General features: G+C 49.8%; 1 protein-coding gene across 11 annotated transcripts in view; it reads right to left on the bottom strand.

Moving 5' to 3' along the window:
- EXD3 (exonuclease 3'-5' domain containing 3) overlaps positions 1-21,780 on the bottom strand; it is a 201,929-nt gene that overhangs the window by 33,400 nt on the left and 146,749 nt on the right. For 10 of the 11 annotated variants that reach the window (XM_049897194.1, XM_049897193.1, XM_049897192.1 and 7 more), the window contains 4 exons: positions 18,709-18,885; positions 18,138-18,305; positions 13,127-13,180; positions 12,316-12,455 (listed from right to left, as the gene is read on the bottom strand). In XM_049897194.1, the coding sequence (XP_049753151.1) occupies positions 12,316-12,455; positions 13,127-13,180; positions 18,138-18,305; positions 18,709-18,885 (539 nt within the window). The remainder of the gene's footprint in view (positions 1-12,315; positions 12,456-13,126; positions 13,181-18,137; positions 18,306-18,708; positions 18,886-21,780) is intronic. The other variant, XM_049897197.1, reaches the window with a different exon arrangement.

Here is a 21,780-nt window from a genome sequence, read left to right as displayed (position 1 = left end):
GTCTCCTTTTTTCAGTTAGTGCATCTTTTAGTGTGGTAAAATGTATGTGAGAAAACATTCCCCATTTCAACCATTTTTACAGGTAAAATTTGGTGACGTAATTACGCTCACTATGCTGTGTGACCACTGCCATATCCGTTTCCAATTGTTTTTCACCAACATGAACAGACGCTCACTGCCCCCTAAGCGCTGAGTCCTTTCCCCCTCTCTCCCGCTTGCCCCTGATCACTACAAATGAACTTTTGGATCTATGGAATCGCCTATTCTAGATAACTCACATAAGTGGGATCATACAACACCTGGCTTTTGTGTCTGACTTATTTCAGTCAGCACAGTGTTTCAAGGTTCACCTGTGTTGTGGATGAATCCGGAGGGCGTTATGCTGAGTGAAATAAGTCAGTCACGAAAGGCCAAATGTTGTATGAAACCACTACTGTAAAAACCCATGAGGAGGTTTACATGCAAAAAGAAACAATCTTCGATAGTTAAGAGGGAGGGGAGGGGTAGGGGTGGAAAAACACAGAATAGACAATAGATAAGTGTTAACTTCGGTGAAGGGTAAGGCAGTACACAATACTGGGGAAGCCAGCACAACTTGTTCAGGGTAAGGTCACGGAAGCCCCATGGACAAATCCAAACTTCCTCAGGGAACAAATTACTGGGCTGCGGGCTGTGGGGACCACGGTCTCAGGGAACATCTAGCTCAACTAGTATAACATACTTTATAAAGAAAATGTTCTACATTCTACTTTGGCAAGTAGCGTCTGAGGTCTTAAAAGCCTGTGAGCTGCCATCTAAGATACTCCACTGGTCTCTCGCCACTTCAGGAGCAAGGGATAATGAAGAAAACTAAAGACACAGAAGAAAGATTAGTCCAAAGGACTAATAGGCCACAACTACCACAGCCTCCACCAGACTGAGTCCCGCACAACCAGATGGTGCCCGGCTACCACCACAGACTGCTCTGACAGGCATCACAATACAGGGTCCTGGAGAAAGCTGGGGAAAAATGTAGAATCAAATTCTAACTCAAAAACAAGAAAGACCAGGGAGAAGGGAGTAAGATGTATGTAAACTTACATGTGACAGACTGATTGGAATTGTAAATGTTCACTTGAAGCTTAATAAAAGTTAATTAAAAAAAAAAACAAAACAAGAAAGACCAGACTTACTGGCCTGACAGAGACTGGAGAAACCCTGAGTGTATGGCCCCTGGACACCCTTTTAGTTCAGTAATGAAGTCACTCCGGAGGTTCATCTTTTAGCCAAAGATTAGACAGACCCATAGGGCAAGATGAGACTAAAGGGACACACCAGCCCAGGGGTAAGGACTAGAGGATAGGAGGGAACAGGAAAGCTGGTAACATGGAAGCCAAGGCTGAGAAGGGAGAGTACTGACATGTCATGGGGTTGTTGACCTATGTCATAAAACAATATATATACTGTTTAATGAGACGCTAGTTTGTTCTGTAAACCTTCATCTAAAGCACAATTAAAAAAAAAAAAGGTTCACTTGTGTTGGAGTGCGTATCGGGCCTTCAGTCAGCTTTATGGCTGGGCGACACTCCAGTGCAGACGTATACCACATTTGGCTTATCCATCATCCGCTGATGGACACTGGGTTGTTTTAACCTCTTGGCTATTGTGAATAATGCTTCCATAAACATGGGTGTACAAGTATCTGTTTGTATTCCTGGTGTTAAATTATTTTGGGTATATATCTAGGAGAGGAATTGCTGGGTCATATGCTCGTTCTTTCTGAGGAGTCAGCAAACTGTTTTCCACAAAATCTGCACCATTTTACAATCCCTCCAACAATGAACGAGAATTCCAACTTCTCCACGTCATCACCAACACTTGTTGTTTTCCATTTTTCTTGTAATAGCCGTCCTGTTATTGTTTTTACATGCCATCGAGTCAGTTCTGACTCATAGTGACCCTATGTACAACAGAACAAAACACTGCCAGGTCCTGTGCCATCCTCACAATTGTTATGCTCAAGCCCCCACTGTTGCAATCACCATGTCAATCCATCTCATTGAGAGTCTTCCTCTTTTTCAGTGACCCTCTACTTTACCAAGAATGATGTCCTTCTCCAGGGCCTAGTCCATCCAGATGACATGTCCAAAGTATGTGAGACAAACTCTCCTCATCCTCGTTTCTAACGAATATTCTGGCTGTGCTTCTTCCAAGACAGATTTGTTTGTTCTTCTGGCAGCCCATAGCATATTCAATATTCTTCACCAATGCCACAATTCAAAGGCATCAATTCTTCTTTGGTCTTATTCATTGTCCAGCTTTGACATCTATATAAGGCGACTGAAAACACCATGGCTTGGTTCAGGCACACCTTAGTCCTTAATATGAGATCTTTGCTTTCTAACACTTTAAAGAGATCTTTTGTAGCAGATTTCCCAAAAATGATGCATGGTTTATTATTTTTTTTTAAAGAAAAATACCATTTATTGTCATATCCAATTTTTAAAACAAACTATTTAAAATAAACAGACCATCAATTGCTCATATGCAAGTTAAAGCTGAAACTGAAGAAAATCAGAGGGAGTCCACGAGAGCCAAAACATGATCTTGAGTATATTCCACCTGAATTTAGAGACCATCTCAAGAATAGATTTGACACATTGAACACTAGTGACCGCAGACCAGACGAGTTGTGGAATGACATCAAGGACATCATCCGTGAAGAAAGCAAGAGGTCACTGAAAAGACAGGAAAGAAAGAAAAGACCAAGATGGATGTCAGAGGAGACTCTGAAACTTTCTCTTGATTGTTGAGCAGCTAAAGCAAAAGGAAGAATTGATGAAGTAAAAGAACTGAACAGAAGATTTCAAAGGGCCTCTCGAGAAGACAAAGTATTATAACGACATGTGCAAAGAGCTGGAGATAGAAAACCAAAAGGGAAGAACACGCTTGGCATTTCTCAAGCTGAAAGAACTAAAGAAAAAATTCAAGCCTCGAGTTGCAATAGTGAAGGATTCTATGGGGAAAATATTAAATGACGCAGGAAGCATCAAAAGAAGATGGAAGGAATACACAGAGTCATTATACCAAAAAGAATTAGTCGATATTCAACCATTTCAAGAGGTGGCATATGATCAGGAACCAATGGTACTGAAGGAAGAAGTCCAAGCTGTTCTGAAGGCATTGGCGATAAACAAGGCTCCAGGAACTGATGGAATATCAACTGAGATGTTTCAACAAACAGATGCAGCGCTGGAGGTGCTCACTCGTCTATGCCAAGAAATATGGAAGACAGCTTCCTGGTCAACTGACTGGAAGAGATCCATATTTATGCCTATTCCTAAGAAAGGTGATCCAACCGAATGTGGAAATTATAGAACAATATCATTAATATCACACGCAAGCAAAATTTTGCTGAAGATCATTCAAAAATGGCTGCAGCGGTGTATCGATAGGGAACTGCCAGAAATTCAGGGTGGTTTCAGAAGAGGACGTGGAACCAGGGATATCACTGCTGATGTCAGATGGATCCTGGCTGAAAGCAGAGAATACCAGACTATGCAAAGGCATTAGACTGTGTGGATCATAACAAACTATGGATAACACTTTGAAGAACGGGAATTCCAGAACACTTAATGGTGCTCATGAGGAAACTTTACATAGATGAAGAAGCAGTTGTTCGGACAGAACAAGGGGATACTGATTGGTTTAGTCAGGAAAGGTGTGCATCAGGGTTGTATCCTTTCACCATACCTATTCAATCTATATGTTGAACAAATAATATGAAAAGCTGGACTATACGAAGAAGAACGGGGCATCAGGATTGGACGAAGACTCATTAACAACCTGCATTATGCAGATGACACAACTTTGCTTGCTGAAAGTGAAGAGGACTTGAAGCACTTACTAATGAAGATCAAAGACCACAGCCTTCAGTATGGATTACATCTCAACATAAAGAAAACAAAAATCCTCACAACTGGACCAATGAGCAACATCATGATAAATGGAGAAAAGATTGAAGTTGTCAAGGATCTCATTTTACTTGGATCCACAATCAACACTGATGGAAGCAGCAGCCAAGAAATCAAAAGACGCATTGCATTGAGCAAATCTGCTGCAAAGGACCTCTTTAAAGTGTTGAAGAGCAAAGATGTCACCCTGAAGACTAAGGTGCGCCTGACCCAGGCCATGGTATTTTCAATCACATCATATGCATGTGAGAGCTGGACAATGAATATGGAAGACCGAAGAAGAATTGACACCTTCGAATTGTGGTGTTGGTGAAGAATATTGAATACACCGTGGACTGCCAAAAGAACGAACAAATCTGTCTTAGGAGAAGTACAACCAGAATGCTCCTTAGAAGCAAGGATGGCGAGACTGTGTCTTACGTACTTTGGACATGTTGTCAGGAGGGATCAGTCCCTGGAGAAGGACATCATGCTTGGCAGAGTACAGGGTCAGCGGAAAAGAGGAAGACCCTCAACGAGGTGGATTGACACAGTGGCTGCAACATTGAGCTCAAGCATAACAACGATTGTAAGGATGGCGCAGGACCAGGCAGTGTTTCGTTCTGTTGTGCATAGGGTCGCTGTGAGTCGGAACCGACTCGACGGCACCCAACAACATCAACAACATGGCTTTTTAGTTTACAATAATAAATTTTCCTCACCAAGTACTTAATTGGAAATGAGCAGTTCTGTTCTATGATCTCAGTAAGGCATCAGATCCAGTTGAAGGAAATTTCCTGAGTGATTTTGAGGGCTGTGCTGCAGTGCTAAAGTTTTTTATTTTTTAAGTTTGCCACTAAAGTTCACGACTGCCAGTTACACAGGTCATTGTGTCCTACATTCATTGCACTATGGCTATTAGTGACCCTAATACCACATGGGGACTGACACAGCCTGGACTCACTTTCCCATTTTGGACCTTACAATGGAAAATAAAAGGCAAAAAAGTTTTCTAATTCTTCCCAGGTGGAAGAAGGGCCAAATAATACCTCTGAAATTCAGTTCTAGAGAATATCTACATTGTTCTCCCTCCTACTGCTCCTTTCAAAGACACCTTCAAAGGAAAGAAGGTCCACATTTGTTGAGCCATGCTTTCCTCTCCTCTGACTTCCGGCTGGCATCACAAAGGTGAGCCTGTATGCTGCTTTTTATTTGGAAAGTTAAAATCAAATTATGTCAAATTTCCTGCCAATAAAGATTGACTTTCCTCCTTAGAAATCTGAGGTATGTGAATTTTATTGTTCGACAAATGTCATCATTGTTTAAACATTTTGATTATTAATTATTTTAGAAACAAAATATCTTTAATGTTTTGGAACAAGGTTAATGAAACAACTATTGTTTCTTTGGCATAATTGCTTAGGACACCACTGTAGTTTTTCTCTATATGCAGATAATTTGAACGTTAATGACCTTGAATGTTAAATGTGACTGTCTACTTTTTTGTTTTTGTTTTGAATGAGAGTAGTCTCAGGGTAAAATCACAGTTATAAGCATTTAAATGCCATCTCTGACATTAACACTGTGTACAATTTTTGGCGCATTTATTATGCCCACGTTCCTTTTCAGTTTCTTGAAACTCACATACCCACCTTCATAATGGGCAAAAAGTTTTCACATTTGACATCCCTCATTGTTTGTAGTTTAAACAATGGCTTTTGAAAGCACAGTAGACCCTGGCTGCATCATCTCCCTTAGGAGATGAGATAGAGTAGTGGTTCAAAGTGCGGCCTTCCAAACAGAGTGCCTGGATTTGAACCCTGAGTGTACCACTTAGTTCTAGCTGTGTGACCAAGTTGTCTGACCTGGTAATAGTATCTTGAGAATATTAAATAAGCTATGCATTTAAATCAGGTAGTGTCTGGGAGGTAATAAACTCTACGTAAATGTCATTTTGAACTTGTGACAATACAATTTCTTTTTTAATTGTGCTTTAGGTGAAAAGTTTACAGCCTTTCCAGCCCGGGTTTCCTGTGTCCATTCAACCAGCTCCTCTCCCTTTCTGCCTTGTCATCCTGCCTCCGGACAGGAGCTGCCCATGCAGTCTCCTGTATCTACTCAAACTAAGAAGCACACTCTTCATGAGTATCATTTTACGTCTTATAGTCCAGTCTAATCTTTGTCGGAAGAGTCGGCTTCAGGAATGGTTTTAGTTCTGGGTTAACAGAGAGCCCAGGGGCTATGTCTTCTGGGGTTCCTCCAGTCTCAGTCAGACCGTTAAGTTTCTTTTTACATGAATTTGAGTTCTGCACCCTACTTTTCTCCTACTCCGTCAGGGAACCTCTGTTGTGATCCCTGTCAGGGCGGTCATTGGTGGTAGCTGGGTACCGTCTAGTTCTTCTGGTCTCGGGCTGATGGATGCATAGTTTGATTTCTTGACTGTTGCTTCCAAGGGCATTGATTGTGGGTTGAAGTAAATGAAATTCCGGACAACTTCAGTATTTTCTTCGTTTATCATGATGTTTCTTATTGGTTCATTGGTGAGGATTTTTGTTTTCTTTATGTTCAGGTGTAATTCATACTAAAGGCTGTAGTCTTTGATCTTCATCAGGAAGTACTTCAAGTCCTTTTTCACTTTCAGCAAGCAAGGTTGTGTCATCTGCATATCGCAGATTGTTAATGAATCTTCCTTGAATCCTGATGCCAAGTTCCTCCTCGTATAGTTCAGCTTCTTGGATTATATGCTCAGCATACTGATTGAGTAAGTATGGTGAAAGGATACAGCCCTCACGCATACTTTTCTTGATTTTAAACCATGCACTATCCTCTTGTTCTGTTCAAATGACTGCCTCTTTAGTTGAAGTTCCTCATGAGCACAATTAAGTGTTCTGGAATTCCCACTCTTCTCAATGTTATCCATAATTTGCTATGAAACACACAGTCGAATGCCTTTGCATAGTCAGTAAACCACAGGTAAACATCTTTCTGGAATTCTCTGCTTTCAGCCAGGATCCATCTGACATCAGCAATGATATCCCTGGTTCCACGTCCTCTTCTGAATCCGGCTTGAATTTCTGCCAGTTCCCTGTTGATATACTGCTGCAACTGCTTTGAATGATCTCCGGAAAAACTTTATGTGTGATATTAACGATAATCAATAATTTCCACATTCTGTTGAATCCCTGTTCTTCGGAATGGGCACAAATAGGGATCTCTTCCAGTCAGTTGGCCAGGTAGCTGTCTTCCAAATTTTCTGGCATAGACAAGTAAGTGCTTCCAGTGCTGCATCCATTTGCTGAAACATCTCAGTTGGTATTCTGTCAATTCCTGGAGCCTTGTTTCTCACCAATGCCTTCAGTGCAGCTTGGACTTCTTCCTTGAATGCCATTGTTTCTCAATCATATATTACCTCCTGAAACGGATGAATGTCAACCAGTTCTTTTTGTTACAGCTGACTGTGTGCTCCTTCCATCTTTTTTTTTGATGCTTCCTGCATTGTTTAATATTTTTCCTGTAGAATCCTTCAATATTGCAACTCAAGGCTTGAATTTTTTCTTCAGCTCTTTCAGCTTTAGAAATGCTGAACCCCTTCTTCCCTTTTGGTTTTCTATCGCCAGGTCTTCGCACTTTTCATTGTAAAACTTTACTTTGTCTTCTTGAGCCACCCTTTGAAATCTGTTCAGCTCTTTTACGTCGTCATTTCTTCCTGTCACTCTAGCTACTCTACATTCAAGAAGTTTCAGAGTCTCCTCTGACATCCATTTAGGTCTTTTCTTTCTTTTCTGTCTTTTTAATGACCTCTTGCTTTCTTCATGTGTGATGTCCTTGATGTCATTCCACAACTCATCTGGTCTTTGGCCATTAGTGTTCAACGCATCAAATCTATTCTTGAGATGGTCTCTAAATTCAGGTGGGATATACTCAAGGTCATGCTTTGGCTCTTGTGGACTTGTTATAATTTTCTTTGGTTTCAACTTGAACTTGCATATGAACAACTGATGGTCTATTCCACAGTTGGCCCCTGGCTTTTTTCTTATTGATGATATTGAGCTTTTCCATTGTCTCTTTCCACAGATGTAATACATTTGATTCCTGTGTATTCCATCTGGTGAGGTCCACGTGTATAGCTGCCATTTATGTTGCTGAAAAAAGGCATTTACAATGAAGAAGTTGTCGGTCTTGCAAAATTCTATCATGTGATCTCTGGCATCGTTTCTAGCACCAAAGCCATATTTTCCAACTATCAATCCTTTTTTTCCAACTTTCACATTCCAACTGCCAGTAATTATCAACGCATCTTGTGTGCATGTTTGATCAATTTCAGATTGCAGAAGTTAGTAAAAATCTTCAATTTCTTCAGCATCGGCCTTGGTGGTTGGCATGTAAATTTACATAACAGTCATGTTAACTGGTCTTCCTTGTAGGCATATGGATATTATCCTATCACTGACAGTATTGTACTTCAGGCTAGTTCTTGAAATGTTCTTTTTGATGATGATCACAACGCCATGCCTCTCTGATTTGTCATTCCCAGCACAGTAAACCATATGATTGTCTGATTCAAAATGGCCAATACCAGTCCATTTCAGCTCACTAAAATGCCTAGGATATTGCTGTTTATGTGCTCTATTTCATTTCTGACTTCCAATTTTCCACGCATATGAGGTGACTGAAAATACCACGGCTTGCCTGAACCCAGAAGATCTAGCTGGTGCCCGGCTACCACCACCGATGGCTCTGACAGGGATCGCAATAAAGGGTCCAGGACAGAGTGAGAGAGATAAGTGCAACGAAATTTAAACTCACAAAAAAGACCAGACTTATTGGTCTGATACAGACTGGAGAAACCCTGAGACTATGGCCCCCGGATATCCTAACTTAGGAACTGAAACCACTTCCAAGTTCCACTTTTCCGCCAAAGGTTAGACAGGCTTATAAAACAAACGATAACACAAGTGAGGAACGTGCTTTTTAGCTCAATCAAATATACAAGACCAAGTGAGCAACACCTGCCCAAAAGTGAAGACAAGAAGGCAGGAAGGGACAGAAAAACTGGACAAATGGACACAGGAACCTGGGGCTTAAAGGGAAAAGGGGAGGGTACTGACATATTGTGGGGATTGCAAGCATTGACTATCCGTGTACAAATTTTTGAATGAGAAAATAATTTGCACTGTAAAGTTCCACCTGATACATAATAAACTTAAATAAATATAAATATATATATAAAAAAAAGAAAATACCATGGCTTGGGTCAGGTGCACCTTAGTCCTCAAAGTGACACCTCTGCTTTTTAACACTGTAAAGAGGTCTTTTGTAACAGATTTGCTCAATGCAACGTATCATTTGATTTATTGTGATCTCTTGACTATTCTGTTTTAGATGTTTCATATTGATATCTTACCATGCAAGGCACTCTACCCTCATACTCGCAAAATAGTCATTCCAAAGTTCTCAGTTAAGTGATGACATTCTCAGTCCCACCCACAGCCTGGTCCAGGGTCCCCAGAGGGTCAGGGAGGGGACCAGGGTCTGACTTTGCTCATAAAGCCCTCCCCAAGACCCTGTTTCCAGTCCTGCCACAGAGTAATAGCCTTTATCAGATTAATGAAGTTCCCTTCTGTTTGTAGTTTACTGAAAGCTTTAATCATGAATAAATTTTGAATTTTATGAAGTTTTCTTCTGTATCTATTGAGATGGTTATATAGCTTTTGTCATTATTTTCTGTCAATATGGTAGATTAAAATGATTGATTTTTGAATATTAAATCAACATCGCATTTCTGAAATAAATTCTACTTGATCATGTTGTATTAACCTTTTAATATATTAATTGATTTGTTAATATATTGCTAAGCATTTTTGCATCTATGTTCATGAGACATATTGGAGTTCAACTTTCCTTTATCCTAAAGTCTTTTTTAAGTTTTGGTATCAAGGCTCAAGCTGTCCAAATAAAACAATTTGGGATGTGTTCCTTCTTTTTGTATTTTCTGGGAGAGTTTGTGTAAGATTAGTATAATTCCTTCCTTAAATGTTTAATTCACCAGTGAAGCAACCTGGCCCTAAAGTCTCTTTGTGGTAGAAATATAAACTATGAGTTCAATTTATTTAATAGGGCTACCCAAATTATCTACTTTTTTCTGGTATAAGTTTTGGTAAATCGTGTTTTTCCAAGATTTGGTGTATTTCATTTAAATTGTCAAATATAGTTGCATCAAGTTGTAGATGACATCTTCATTGCCGTCTTAAGGTCTGTAGGCCTGCATTGATGGCCCCGTTTTTGTTTGTGATAATGAAATAATTTGTGTTTTATCTCTTACTTTCTTAGCACACCTTGATGCTCTGGGCCTGAATCAATTACTGTATTGGGAATTGTAAAGCGCTGTCTTTTAATTCTATCATTCCTTATTTATTTATTAGCTAGTATACACTGTAAAGAAGAACTTGCCCTCCCCACCTCCCATGAGCATCACTACAGACTCATGGATTTTTAAAAATTCAATTGTTACGCTCCGCTACCATCCTTCCTTTTGATTCTTGGTCATTTCTCCAAAGAGCCCTCATTCCTTTTGGTGGAGAATGGTATTTAGAAACCAAGATCTAGGTGCTGGGCAGGCTTCTGGCTATGGGGTGTCATTACTCCCAGGCTCTTTCAGTGCATAGAGCTAGGAGTTTTTTTTTTTAATCATTAATTTAAATGAATATCTCCAAGAAAATCTGACAATGAAGGAAGAGCTTTCCTCACCCTCCCATTTTCCATACCTATATCTCTTCTCTTCACAGTGGGAACCGTGGTCCCCAACCCCATCAATAAATTCTCTTGTTTGCACGCCATTTTTTTTTTAACACATAATAAAAGTAGCAAAACACAATTGTCTATTCACCAAGTGCCTGACCTGGTTCCTGACTTAGATCATGTAAAGTCACAAGAAATCTATGCAGCAGGTAGAACCAGCCCCATTGCAGGGATGAGGTCCCACACTCAGACACTAAGAATGACTTGCCCAGAGTTCTAGAAGAGGAAGGGCAGGGTAGGGTTGCCCCAGGGAGTGAGATGGCCCCGAGGCAGGTGCAGGGCCAAGACTGTCTACTGATGAAGAGGTGACTCAGGGGCCTTCACAGACATCCGAGTGCTGCCTCACCTCAGCCACGCTGACCAGGTGTGTGGTGGCAAGTTCTTCTCCTTCCAGACGCTGTGCCTGCGTCCACACTCAGGAGACACCTTCGTATCTCTCTCCCCCCCACACACTCGTACACACACACACTAATATACACACATACCCATGCACACTCACACATGCATGTCTGCATGCATACACTTATGCATATTCATGCAGTCACTTGTACACACATGCACACACACACGTCACATACACAGGCATGCATACACACACGTGTGCACACGTGTGCACACACACACAAGCACACTGAGTCCATACTGGGTCCCTGTCAACATGTAGCTTTTCCCCGTAGCAGCTGGGACACAGTTCACACAGTAGGCTTTGTAGAGGTTTATAAATGAATGGATGAATGCATGAACAAGTAATGAATGAATAAATGAACACAAACATAGTGTGACTTCCGGGAGGGGAGTTATTTTTACTCTTCTGTGTAGAAATTGCCTCTCCTCCTCCCAGGAGACAGGTGTGCTCTGGCCTTCCCCAGCCTCCCTGCTTCAAAGGGAGTTCCCTCTTTCCATCCTAAACCTAATCAGGCTCCTATCTCACCACTGCCCTGCTCAAACACTAGGAACCTCTTGGGGTGAGGGTGTTGGGCCGTGTGTGGAGCTGTCTGTCATGGACTGAATTGCGTTGCCCCAAAAATGTCTGTACCAGTTTGGCTGGGCCATGATTCCCGGTATTGTGTGACTGTCCGCCATTTTGTCAGCCAATGTGATTTTCCCATGTGTTATGAATTATGCGTCTATGACGTTAATGAGAGGGATGGACGGCAGTTGTGTTGATGAGGCAGGACTCAATCTACAGGATTGGATTGTTTCTTAAGCCAGCTTCTTTTGGGATATAAAAGAGAAGCAACTGGAGGTAGGGGGGCCACTCATACCACCAAGAAAGCAGTGCCAGGAGCAGAGAGTGTCCTTTGGACCCAGGGTTCCTGCATGGAGAAGCTCCTGGTCCAGGGGAGGATTGATGAGAAGGACCTTCCTTCCTCTAGAGCCAACAGAGAGAGAAAGCCTTCCCCTGGAGCTGACACCCTGAATTTGTACTTTTAGCCTAATTTACTGTGAGGAAATAAACTTCTCTTTGTTGAAGCCACCCACCTGTGGTATTTGTTACAGCAGCATTTGATGAATAAGACACTGTCCCGTGTGCCTACGGCCCCTGACATCCCCCTGCCCCACCTGGGCTCCCCACGGGACTCACCTGGCAACATCTCTGATGTCAAAGCCAGGCTTGCACCAGGAATCCATGAGGACCAGCAGCCTCCTCTGCAGGTCTGGGAAGCCATCCACGTAGCGCTCTACCAGGTTCGCCTTGTTCTGGAGGAGCAGTGGGATGCTCATCTGGAGGAGAGCACACACTCTGGTTGCTGTCCCACGGGCAGCCGGTGTCTTGGTGTTGCAGCTTTTGCCACGGCAGCCTAGACCCCAGACCCACTGCTAACCCGAAGAGGGAGTGACCAGAGAGCCAGAACGGAACAGGCTGGAGGCCATTCCAAGCAGTCTGTCCTCCATGGGGCAAGGTCAGAGTGTGCCTGTGCACTCTGTGAGAGCATCCTGTCAACTTACTGTACCCTATGTTCTGACTCCATGCCCTGCACACGTGTGTACACACAAACATGCACATCTATGCACACACGTGTACACACATGCACAGGCACATGCACGCACTTGTGTTCCCTGAGGTGATTCATCCACCTCCGGGGGGATCTCACCTGGAACACAGCCCCGAGGGGTCCCTTGCCACTCTGTGGCCTTGGGGGAAGGTGCAGGGATGCCAAGATGGCCTGTGGAGGGAAGTGCGACCGACAGCTTCCCAGGAGAACATTTGCGGCTTCTCCCGTGGACCAGGCAGCCCCACCGCCTCCCCTGGCCCTGCCCTTGAAGCCCAGCATGTCCTGTTCCCAGCACCCCCAACCCATGACTCCCAGGGACCTCCCCCTGCACGCACGTGCTCTGGAAACCTGGATTTTATTCAAGTTTAAATCAAAACATTTCCATGAGAGAAAACTTACCTTCTCAATGTCGAGTTCTCGCTGCAGCTTGAGCTTTGTGCTCAGCAAGACGGCCTGGCAAAGACAAAGGAAGCAGCTGCTCAGGCCTCGTGATGGGGGCCAGTCACCTACCCTCTCACACGGACAGTCAGAAGGGCCCCAAGAGGCCCCAACCTGTTAGACAAGCACCTCCCTCTGCTGACCAGGCCTCCTCTGGGGAGGGGCAGGTGGGAGGAGACACCCCTCCCACACCGTGTCCTCCCAGGCTAGGGAGTGGCCAGGACAGTGGCATGCCGCCATCGACACAGAGCTGGCCCCATGGGCACTGGTCAGGGCTTGCAGACAAGCACATGGAGGGGAGGGATGAGAGGAAGGTCACCTGCCAAGCCTGGCACCAACCAGCATTACCTGCTCCTCTCCTACCTGCTCCTGGGGCTGCTGCCCCCCACCCACCCAGGGTCACAGGGCCTGGCAGCTGAGGGGCTGGGGGCTGTCAACAGGAGGCCTGAGGGACAAGGGGGCCCCTTCTCAGTGACTGTACTGCTGACATGCAGAGGGTCTCTGCCTGGCCCCTGTGGGCCCTATAAGTGGGCAGGCAGCTAGAGAACGGGAGGCAGGGTGGTCAGTGTGAGGGGTGGACAGAGCTACCTCCAGGATTCTTCCCAGGGCCCCAAACAACCAACAGAGCAAGAGGCTCCTGGGAGAGCAGCCACCAGCACTGAGGCAGGTGTGCCCGATACTGGGGGGTCGTAGCTCTGAGTAATGGGCCCTGGAACTGGCCCAGAGCCCACCTGGGGACGTGCCTCGTGGCTGCGTGCACGTACACCATGAGTACTTCCTGCGTGCCAGCTCCTGTAGGCACAAAAATAACAGGCAGGACCCCGCCCCCGCCAGCCACAGGGAGGACCAAAATAGCGGCCTGGGAAAGGTCCCGCCCGGCTTCCATGGAGGGGAGGGGGCCCAGAAGCCCAGCCTTTCCCTGTGGAGCCGCTGACCCAGAGCCTCCACGACCTGGACCGTGTCCAGGAACCCAGCCCTGGTCAGTCCCTCCCAGCCGGGCGTCAGGGTCTCACTTAACACTGTCCCACTGGGGGCTCTGGCCTTTCCTGGATCAGAGACCCTGAGAAAGCCGCTGGGAGCCGGGAGCCCTCACCAGGGGACAGCTGAGCCCCCATTCCCCACATCTGTGTCACACACAAGGACCAGTGCCCAGGTCCTGTCCCCCAGGACCCCTGCACTGTCTTTGGAGGCCTGAGCCCTTCACCGACCAGAGCCCCTCTGAGTCCTGGGGTAGTTGGCATGCGGCAGGGTAGTCAGGGATGCTGGCCTGGAGCCTGTTTGCCACACTGCACCCCAGGCCCCCTCCTCTCTGCCTGCTTGGGCCCCTCAGTGCTGGCCTGCCCCCACCCCAACCCTGGCCTCCCTCCTGCAGCCCTGGGTCAAGGCCCTGGTCAGTCTTGTCCACACAGCAGTACTCAGTGTCCATGCTGCCTGCTGCAGAGGCGGTAAGGGCTGGGGGAGGGGAGGGACGGGGAGCGCCCCACCCACCCCATGTGAGGTGGAGTGAGCTTTCTTGGCACCAATACTTAGCACTGTGAGACAAGGGTACTGGTTTGTGCCCCCAACATGGGCCTTCTCATCGTCCCCAATTTCCTTCAGGGCAGAGACCAGCCAGGCCCCAACACTGCCCCCCACTCCCTGAGTCTCTGCACAGCCAGGCTGCCTGCATGGGGCAGCTCAGGAGGGCCACAGATCCACTGCCCGAGGCTGCCACCCTGGAGTCCACCTCCTAGTCTGCTCTGCCCCCTCCCCCGGGCTTTGTGTGGCTCATCTCTCCCTGTCACTGACCTGGCCTGGACTCGGCCTCCAGCCACTGCTGTCTGGGACTCTCCCAGAGGAGATGGCAGGCCCAGCTTCCCACGCCTGGTCACACAGGGAGGCCAGGCAGGGACTGTGGGCACAGGAAGGTTGCCTGCCACTGGCCTCAGACTGGGGGGGCACCTCACAGGAGGAAAGAGCTGAGAACAGGGTGGGGTGCTGCAGGACCAGCCTGGCACCCAGGCTCCTGCCACGGCTGGGGCTATGCCCACCTCTGGCCAGACAGGCCTGGAGCCCCTGCTTTTGAGAAAGCAAGTGAGAAACCCAGGGAAGGCTGGGCTGTGCTGGGCCACGGGCACCAAGGGGCAGCCTCTGCCTCCTCCACCCATCAACAATGGCTACAGGTGCCCAGCCCAGTGCAGCCCCCTCCCACAGCCCTGGGACCCAATGGCTCTGACCCTAACCCCAGCAGCACAGCATAGCCCAAAGCCAAGGAAGCTTTTTTTGTTTTGTTTTTTGAGCACAGCTATCTTTTCACCTTGATAAGCTGTTTAAAAAATATAAATAAAATAACTCAGTGGACAAAGGCGGGCATTCATTCCCCCCCAGCAGCCGCCCCTCGACATGAAATATTGCCCGCATTAAGTGGTGAGCCGCTGCTAATCCAAGCGGACAGGCCTGAATGCCCGGAGGAGCGGCGGGCCCTGGGGCGTGCACCTCCCGCCGGGCGGCCTGCTTGGACAATGGCCTCTGCACAGGCCTGTGTGGGACAAGAGCCCCCTTTGTGTCTGGACTTGCTGGGAGGGGCAGGGGGGTACATTCATGGGCCCCAGACGCCCCGTGAAAGGCTAGAGTGTAACCGAAGACAGCAGGAAACCTGAGCTGCCTGGCCGCCTGCGCTCTAGCTCAGCCCCCCGTTCAGCTCGTTCAGCGTTCAGCTCGAGAAGAGCCGCCCCCACTGCGACCTCACCCCTCACCAAAACCCAAACCAAACCCACTGCCGTCAAGTCAATTCTGACTCACGGCGGCCCTACAGGGTTTCCAAGGCTGTAAATTGTCACGGAAGCAGACTGGCACATCTTCCTCCCATGGGGCTGCTGGTGATTTCTAACTACCAACTTTTCAGTTAGCAGTTCAGCGCTTTAACCACTGCACCACCAGGACCCCACCTCTCACAGCCCCGTCAAATCCTACCCCGTACATCCCAGGGCTGTGCCCTCCTCTCTGAACGTCCCAGGGCTAATCCTTCACCCTGCATGACCCAGACCACACCTTCCACCCCACCCCTCCACCCCCACACGGCCCCCATCTGCCAGAATGCCCTCTACCCTGCACTCCGCCCCCCGCCCAGGGCTGCCATCTCGGCTTCCAGAGTCCCCGGGACAGGCCCAGAAAGGGTTCCAAAGGTGGAGAAGCTGCCACAGCTCTGGGCTGTGGACCAGTGCCTTTCTGCCTGGGCTGACCGGTCCCAGTTGAGGCAGGCCACTCTAACACTCAAAGCCTAAAGTCCAGTAGCCCCTCTATGGGACAGGAAGAAGTCCATGTGGGGGTTAGGGTACCAACTGGTAGCCTGCAAACAGCATTGTCCCTGAGTCAGGCTTGGCCTCAGGCCCTGATGAGACCATGGGGCTCGAGGTCAGCAAGGGGGTGGGCACCTCCAAACCGGCACCCCCAGAGGCTTGTCCTCCAGCTTCCCAATGTGCCCTGTGACCACTGGCCCCCTGCGTCTATCAAGGCCCACTGCTTGGGTCTTGCTGTAGCCACTGGCTGGCGCCAGAGGGCCATACCAGGCCACCTTCACCCTTTTCCTGCTCACCCCTCCCTGGTCCCAACTGTCTTGGGGGTTCAGGTCACACCCAGATGCACCTGCCTGGAGCACCTGAGTCTGTGAGCTCAGCCCATGAGCTCCCTCTGGGGCCAGCAGGGCTCACCAAGAAGCACTGCCACACGGCCACTATTTCAAAAGCCCCGACGTCGGGCTGAGCCTCCTCTCGCCAGTGATGCTCCTGACTCTGAACGTACTCAGACAACGAGCAGCAGGCACCCCCAAAGCTTGGGGAGAGGTCAGATGCTGACCAAACCGGTGGCTGTCCATGAAGTGGCTCTAGTCTGCCGGTGTCCCCCACGTGCCATCACAGGAAACTAGAAGAGGGCCAAGCATCACATGGGGCAGGCCACAGGGGGATTCACAAACCCACAGTCACTGCTGGCCCGGCTGGTTCAAGAAAAAGGTGTCCCTGAAAGCTGTGTAAACCACCAGACACAGGAGTCGGGGCCCATTGAGAGTGCCTCACTCCAGAGTAGGGTCCCATGGGGGGGCCTGGGAGGTGAGGCAGGTACTCACAGCCCCTCCCAGGACCAGTTCCTGGAGCAGAGGCAAAGTCCAGCCTGTTGTGGCTGCACAGCCCTGGACGCAGGCCTCCCACTAAGGCAGGCAGAGCCAAGACTCCTGGTGCCCCAGGGTCTTGTCCTCTGACTGGAGGCCAGGAGAACACAGACAGGGTCCCCTCCTCAAGGGGTGGCAGTGAGGCTCAGATGTGGACTTGGGAGGGCAAGGGACCTGGGATGTGCCAGGTGTTGGGTGGGTTGGGGATGGGCAGGAAGAGGGAAAAGGGAGCCCTAACCCCACAGGGTCACCAGAACACTCCCTGCAGAAGAGCCCTGGCTGGAGGACTGGACAGGGCAGGAGGCAGAGGGAACCAGCCTGGGACGGGGTGGGACCTGGAGGGGGCAGGGCCTAGGGGCAGGCTGGGGGGTGGGGGGGAGGGGCACCACGAGCTTTCCCCCAGCCTGCTGTCCCCTCACTAAGACTCCAGGAGGAGAACAGCGCCTAGCACACAGGAGGTGCAGCGCCAGTTGAGTGAAGGAAGAGATGAACTGACAAAGGGGTGTCTGCCTCGTGCGACCACAGTTTACAAATGACAACCCAAGCTTGGGCAGTGACAAGGGTGGGGTGGCCATGGCAGGGATGCAGGGCGGCCAGGGCATGGACTTGGGACCTGGAACTGAGCCATGTGAGGGCCATGGTGCGGGTGGTAACCTCAGGAGGAGAAGGCAACCCCAGACCAACTCCAGTGTGGATGCTGGGGAGGGAGCCGCAGGCTTGTGGCCCTAGGGCAGCCCCCACGCCTGGCCCCCTGCCCCGTGCAGACCTAGCCGAGGCCCTGGCCAGTGGGGCCCGCTCCCATGGGGGATGATCAGAACTCACACTCACCTCTTTGAACTTGCCCCTGTCATGGAGGCGGCCAATGTGATCCAGCAAAAGGCTCCGATCGGCGTCCTGAAGCCGGAAGATGCTGACCAGTGGCTCTGTGAGACTGAAGGGTCCCCCGGCGAGGACCGCAGCTGCTCGGGCCTGCAGCTGCCCCAGTTGTGGGCTGCCCTGAAGGGTACAAGGCAGGTCAAGCAAGGCTCTCACCACAGTGCCACCTGAGCTCCCTGCCACCTGCCCACCCTTGGCTGGTCCTGGGACATGACGGGGCTGGGCCTGGGTCAGGGCAGGTCTGGCTGGGGACACGCAGACCCTGCAGCTCCGGTCCGTGGGGTGGACATTTGGGGCAGGCAGCAGGACACAGAGGGGCAGGTGGGGAGACCCTGTGGGGACACTGAGGGTCAGGCCCATGTCCCAAGGCATAAGAGCTGGTGCCAAGGCCAAGTGTCCCACCCTGTCCCCTGGACAAGCTGAGCTGACCACAGCAGCCTGGTTGGCAAGCATGGGTGCAGGGGGATAGAGGGCAGGAATGCCGTGGCTTTGGGACGTGGGGGGTCTGTGGGGGATGGCTCACCGGGGCCAGCCCTGGGTGTGGTGGCTGTGCCTGCAGCCAACGCTGCATCTCACAGGCAACCCATGTCTGCAGTGAGTGGCCCTGCCCCCCGCTGGCGCGGCCACCCTCCAGCATGTCCAGGAGTCCTGTGAGCGGGTCGTCCAGGGCAGCAAAACCCTGCCAGGCTTCCTCCCTGAGCTGCGGAGACACGACAGGGCACTGTGGGGGCTCACAGCATCCGCAGACCCTCCCCCACCCCACAATTTTTTTTTCCCCAATTTAATCTATTCAGAGAGGTAACTGTTGCCATTCAGCCACCATCCACGCCCCCAGCGACTCTTCACGCCCCTAGGATTCCGTTCTGGTCTGCTGCACCCCAAACCCACAAGGGACGGCGGTCATTGTCCAACTAATCATCCTATAGAGACGGGGAGCTTGTCCTCCGGGCCAGACAAAGGCTGGCTCTTCATCTGAAAGGTGGCACGGCAGGGAAAGCACAGGTTTACAAGCCACTTTACCTGCGTCTCCGGCACCTGCACGGAGGGTACATACAGCCCACTTTTCCCTCCAGAAACAGCCAGGCCTGCTCCGTCCCAACAAGCAATGGGAAACAGAGTGAAAAGAAGGGACCAAGCCCCAACCTGAAAACATCTTTACCCCCACAAAGCAGAAAACGTGGAAGACCCATCACAGCTGAAAGAAAAACAACAGAGTATCGGAGCTCTCTATGTAAACACGGAAAACAACAAGATGTGTTTACAACACGTTCAGTCAGTTGGTCTTCCCGCGCTTGACTCCAGACGAACCTTCGTCCGTGGACACTGGTCTGCAGCTTCCTCTGCCAGGACTAGCGGAGGTTAAGGTTTACACTTCGGGGTGAACTGTGTCCTCAGCGGTCCCGCAGAGCCGCTGTGTCGCTGCTGAGCATCACCAAGGAGCTCCTTGGGCCCCCCCGGGGGCCCCCTGGTGGGGGGTGTCAGGAAGCCTTGTGAGGGTTTGGGGTGTGAGTGGGAACTTCCCTGCTGATGGCCCACAGCTGGATTGGCCAGGCACAGGCTCTGCTTCCTCAGGGTCTCAGGTGGCCGGCTCCCCCAACATGTTGAGGTGCACAGCTCAGGGACCAGCAGTACCATGCTGACAGCTGCCCCTTCTGGGCCCTGGGAAGCCAGAGGTGTATCCTGTGTGTGGCTGTGAATGCCCAGGAGATCCTTCATGGCCACTACAAGCATGGGCACCACCCCCATGACTGAGCCATGGCCCTCCCACTGCTGAAGTATCTCTGCCAAGGCTGCCATCACTGAGCCAAAAGGGGGTGGGGGGAGGGAGTGACCCCCCCAGTGCCCTAAACCAGTTGTGGCCTGGTCTGCACCAACCCCAGGGACAACCATGAGGGGCAGTGCTCACTCAGCCCAGGCATCACACAGCAGGTCCCTCTGCACCCCAAGTGAGCCTGTGGTGGTCAGCAGTCCTAACTCCTGGCAGCTCTCCATGTCACCAGGGTTATCGCGTCCCCAAGGGCAGGGGAGCGGACCCATGACACCATGGGGGGCCCAGGCACCTTCACGCTCACTCTGGCCTCCTTCCCGGAAAGAGGAAATACCCCCAAAGCCCCTGGATGACTGTCCCATTGTCTCACTGGCTGAGCCTGGGTCATGTGTTCACCTCTGAACCACAGGACCACAGGACTGGAGCCTCAGGAATGGAGGGACAGACACTGGGGAGGCTGCCACAGGGTTCATCACCGCCCACGTGAACCCTCCTGGCACCCCACTCACTCTGATCTCCTCTCCTCTCAGCCTCAGAGTGACCACTGCCTGCATCAGCCCCTGAGCCAGCAGTCGCCCCTCATCTCCCTGGGCCCCCATTGCTCCCCGGGCCTTGTCTGTACCCTGTTTAAGCGTGCCTCCCCTAAACCTTGGTCCTCAGCTGTGTGTAGACAGCCCCTGCGGAGCAGCGTGAAGGTGGCTGGGTTGTGTAGACAGTCCCCGCGGAGCAGCGTGAAGGTGGCTGGGTTGTGTAGACAGTCCCCGCGGAGCAGCGTGAAGGTGGCTGGGTTGTGTAGACAGCTCCCGCGGAGCAGCGTGAAGGTGGCTGGGTTGTGTAGACAGCCCCCGCGGAGCAGCGTGAAGGTGGCTGGGTTGTGTAGACAGTCCCCGCGGAGCAGCGTGAAGGTGGCTGGGTTGTGTAGACAGTCCCCGCGGAGCAGCGTGAAGGTGGCTGGGTTGTGTAGACAGCTCCCGCGGAGCAGTGTGAAGGTGGCTGGGTTGCAGCTGTAGAATCGCGACACAGGCAAGTACCCTGTTCCGAGGAGGCTGCTCCCCAGCTCCCAGAATATGGATAATTATTCCATAGGGTACCCCAGGAGTAAACACCCACGGTGTTCGGCGATTTGATATGCTTGCAGAGTGGGGGCAACCTGACAATTCTCCCACAGCAAACACCTAAAAATAGATGCTGAGCACCCAGGAAAAAGAATTACATCTGCCAGGAACAAGGAGGGAGCCAAAAAACGATGCGCAGTGAGCAGGCAAGGGGATTCCAGAGCTGCTCTGGTGGGTGCTGACACTGCATGAGGGCAGGGGACAAGGCCTGGGTCCCCTCAGCTGAAAAGTGAACAGCTGAAACCCTCCAAGGGGTGTTCCTTGGGGAAAGGGTGGGCCGGGAAAACACCTACCCACTGCTGGGAAGTGGGCAAGGCCACTTGCCTATCTGCCTGGATTCTGGGAATAAAAGGAAAGCCACTCCTAAATACATGAAATCTGGGGCCTGTACCTCACTTGGGGCTTTAATTTACACACATGGTCCAGGAAATTCGTCTCAATCTAGGGACACCCCTGAGGGATCTTAGAGAGTAAAAACAATTGTTCTTTAACTGCTCTGTAGGGACACTTGGCAGTGGGTTTTTGTGTGGGTAGGGGCGCTTGAGGCCTTCGGCCACCAGGGGGCAAAGTTCCACTGAAACGAGCTCACAATGAAAACCCACAAAACACACAAGGAAGCAACCCACCATGAGTGCTAACCATTCCAAGTAGGAGGATTACAACTTTGAGTGTGTGGGATAACAGGACATCAATCTGGGAATTAATATAACTA

This window comes from Elephas maximus, chromosome 9, assembly GCF_024166365.1.
Source record: "Elephas maximus indicus isolate mEleMax1 chromosome 9, mEleMax1 primary haplotype, whole genome shotgun sequence".
Taxonomy (NCBI): domain Eukaryota; kingdom Metazoa; phylum Chordata; class Mammalia; order Proboscidea; family Elephantidae; genus Elephas; species Elephas maximus.
This window is presented reverse-complemented; position numbering and strand designations above follow the sequence as displayed.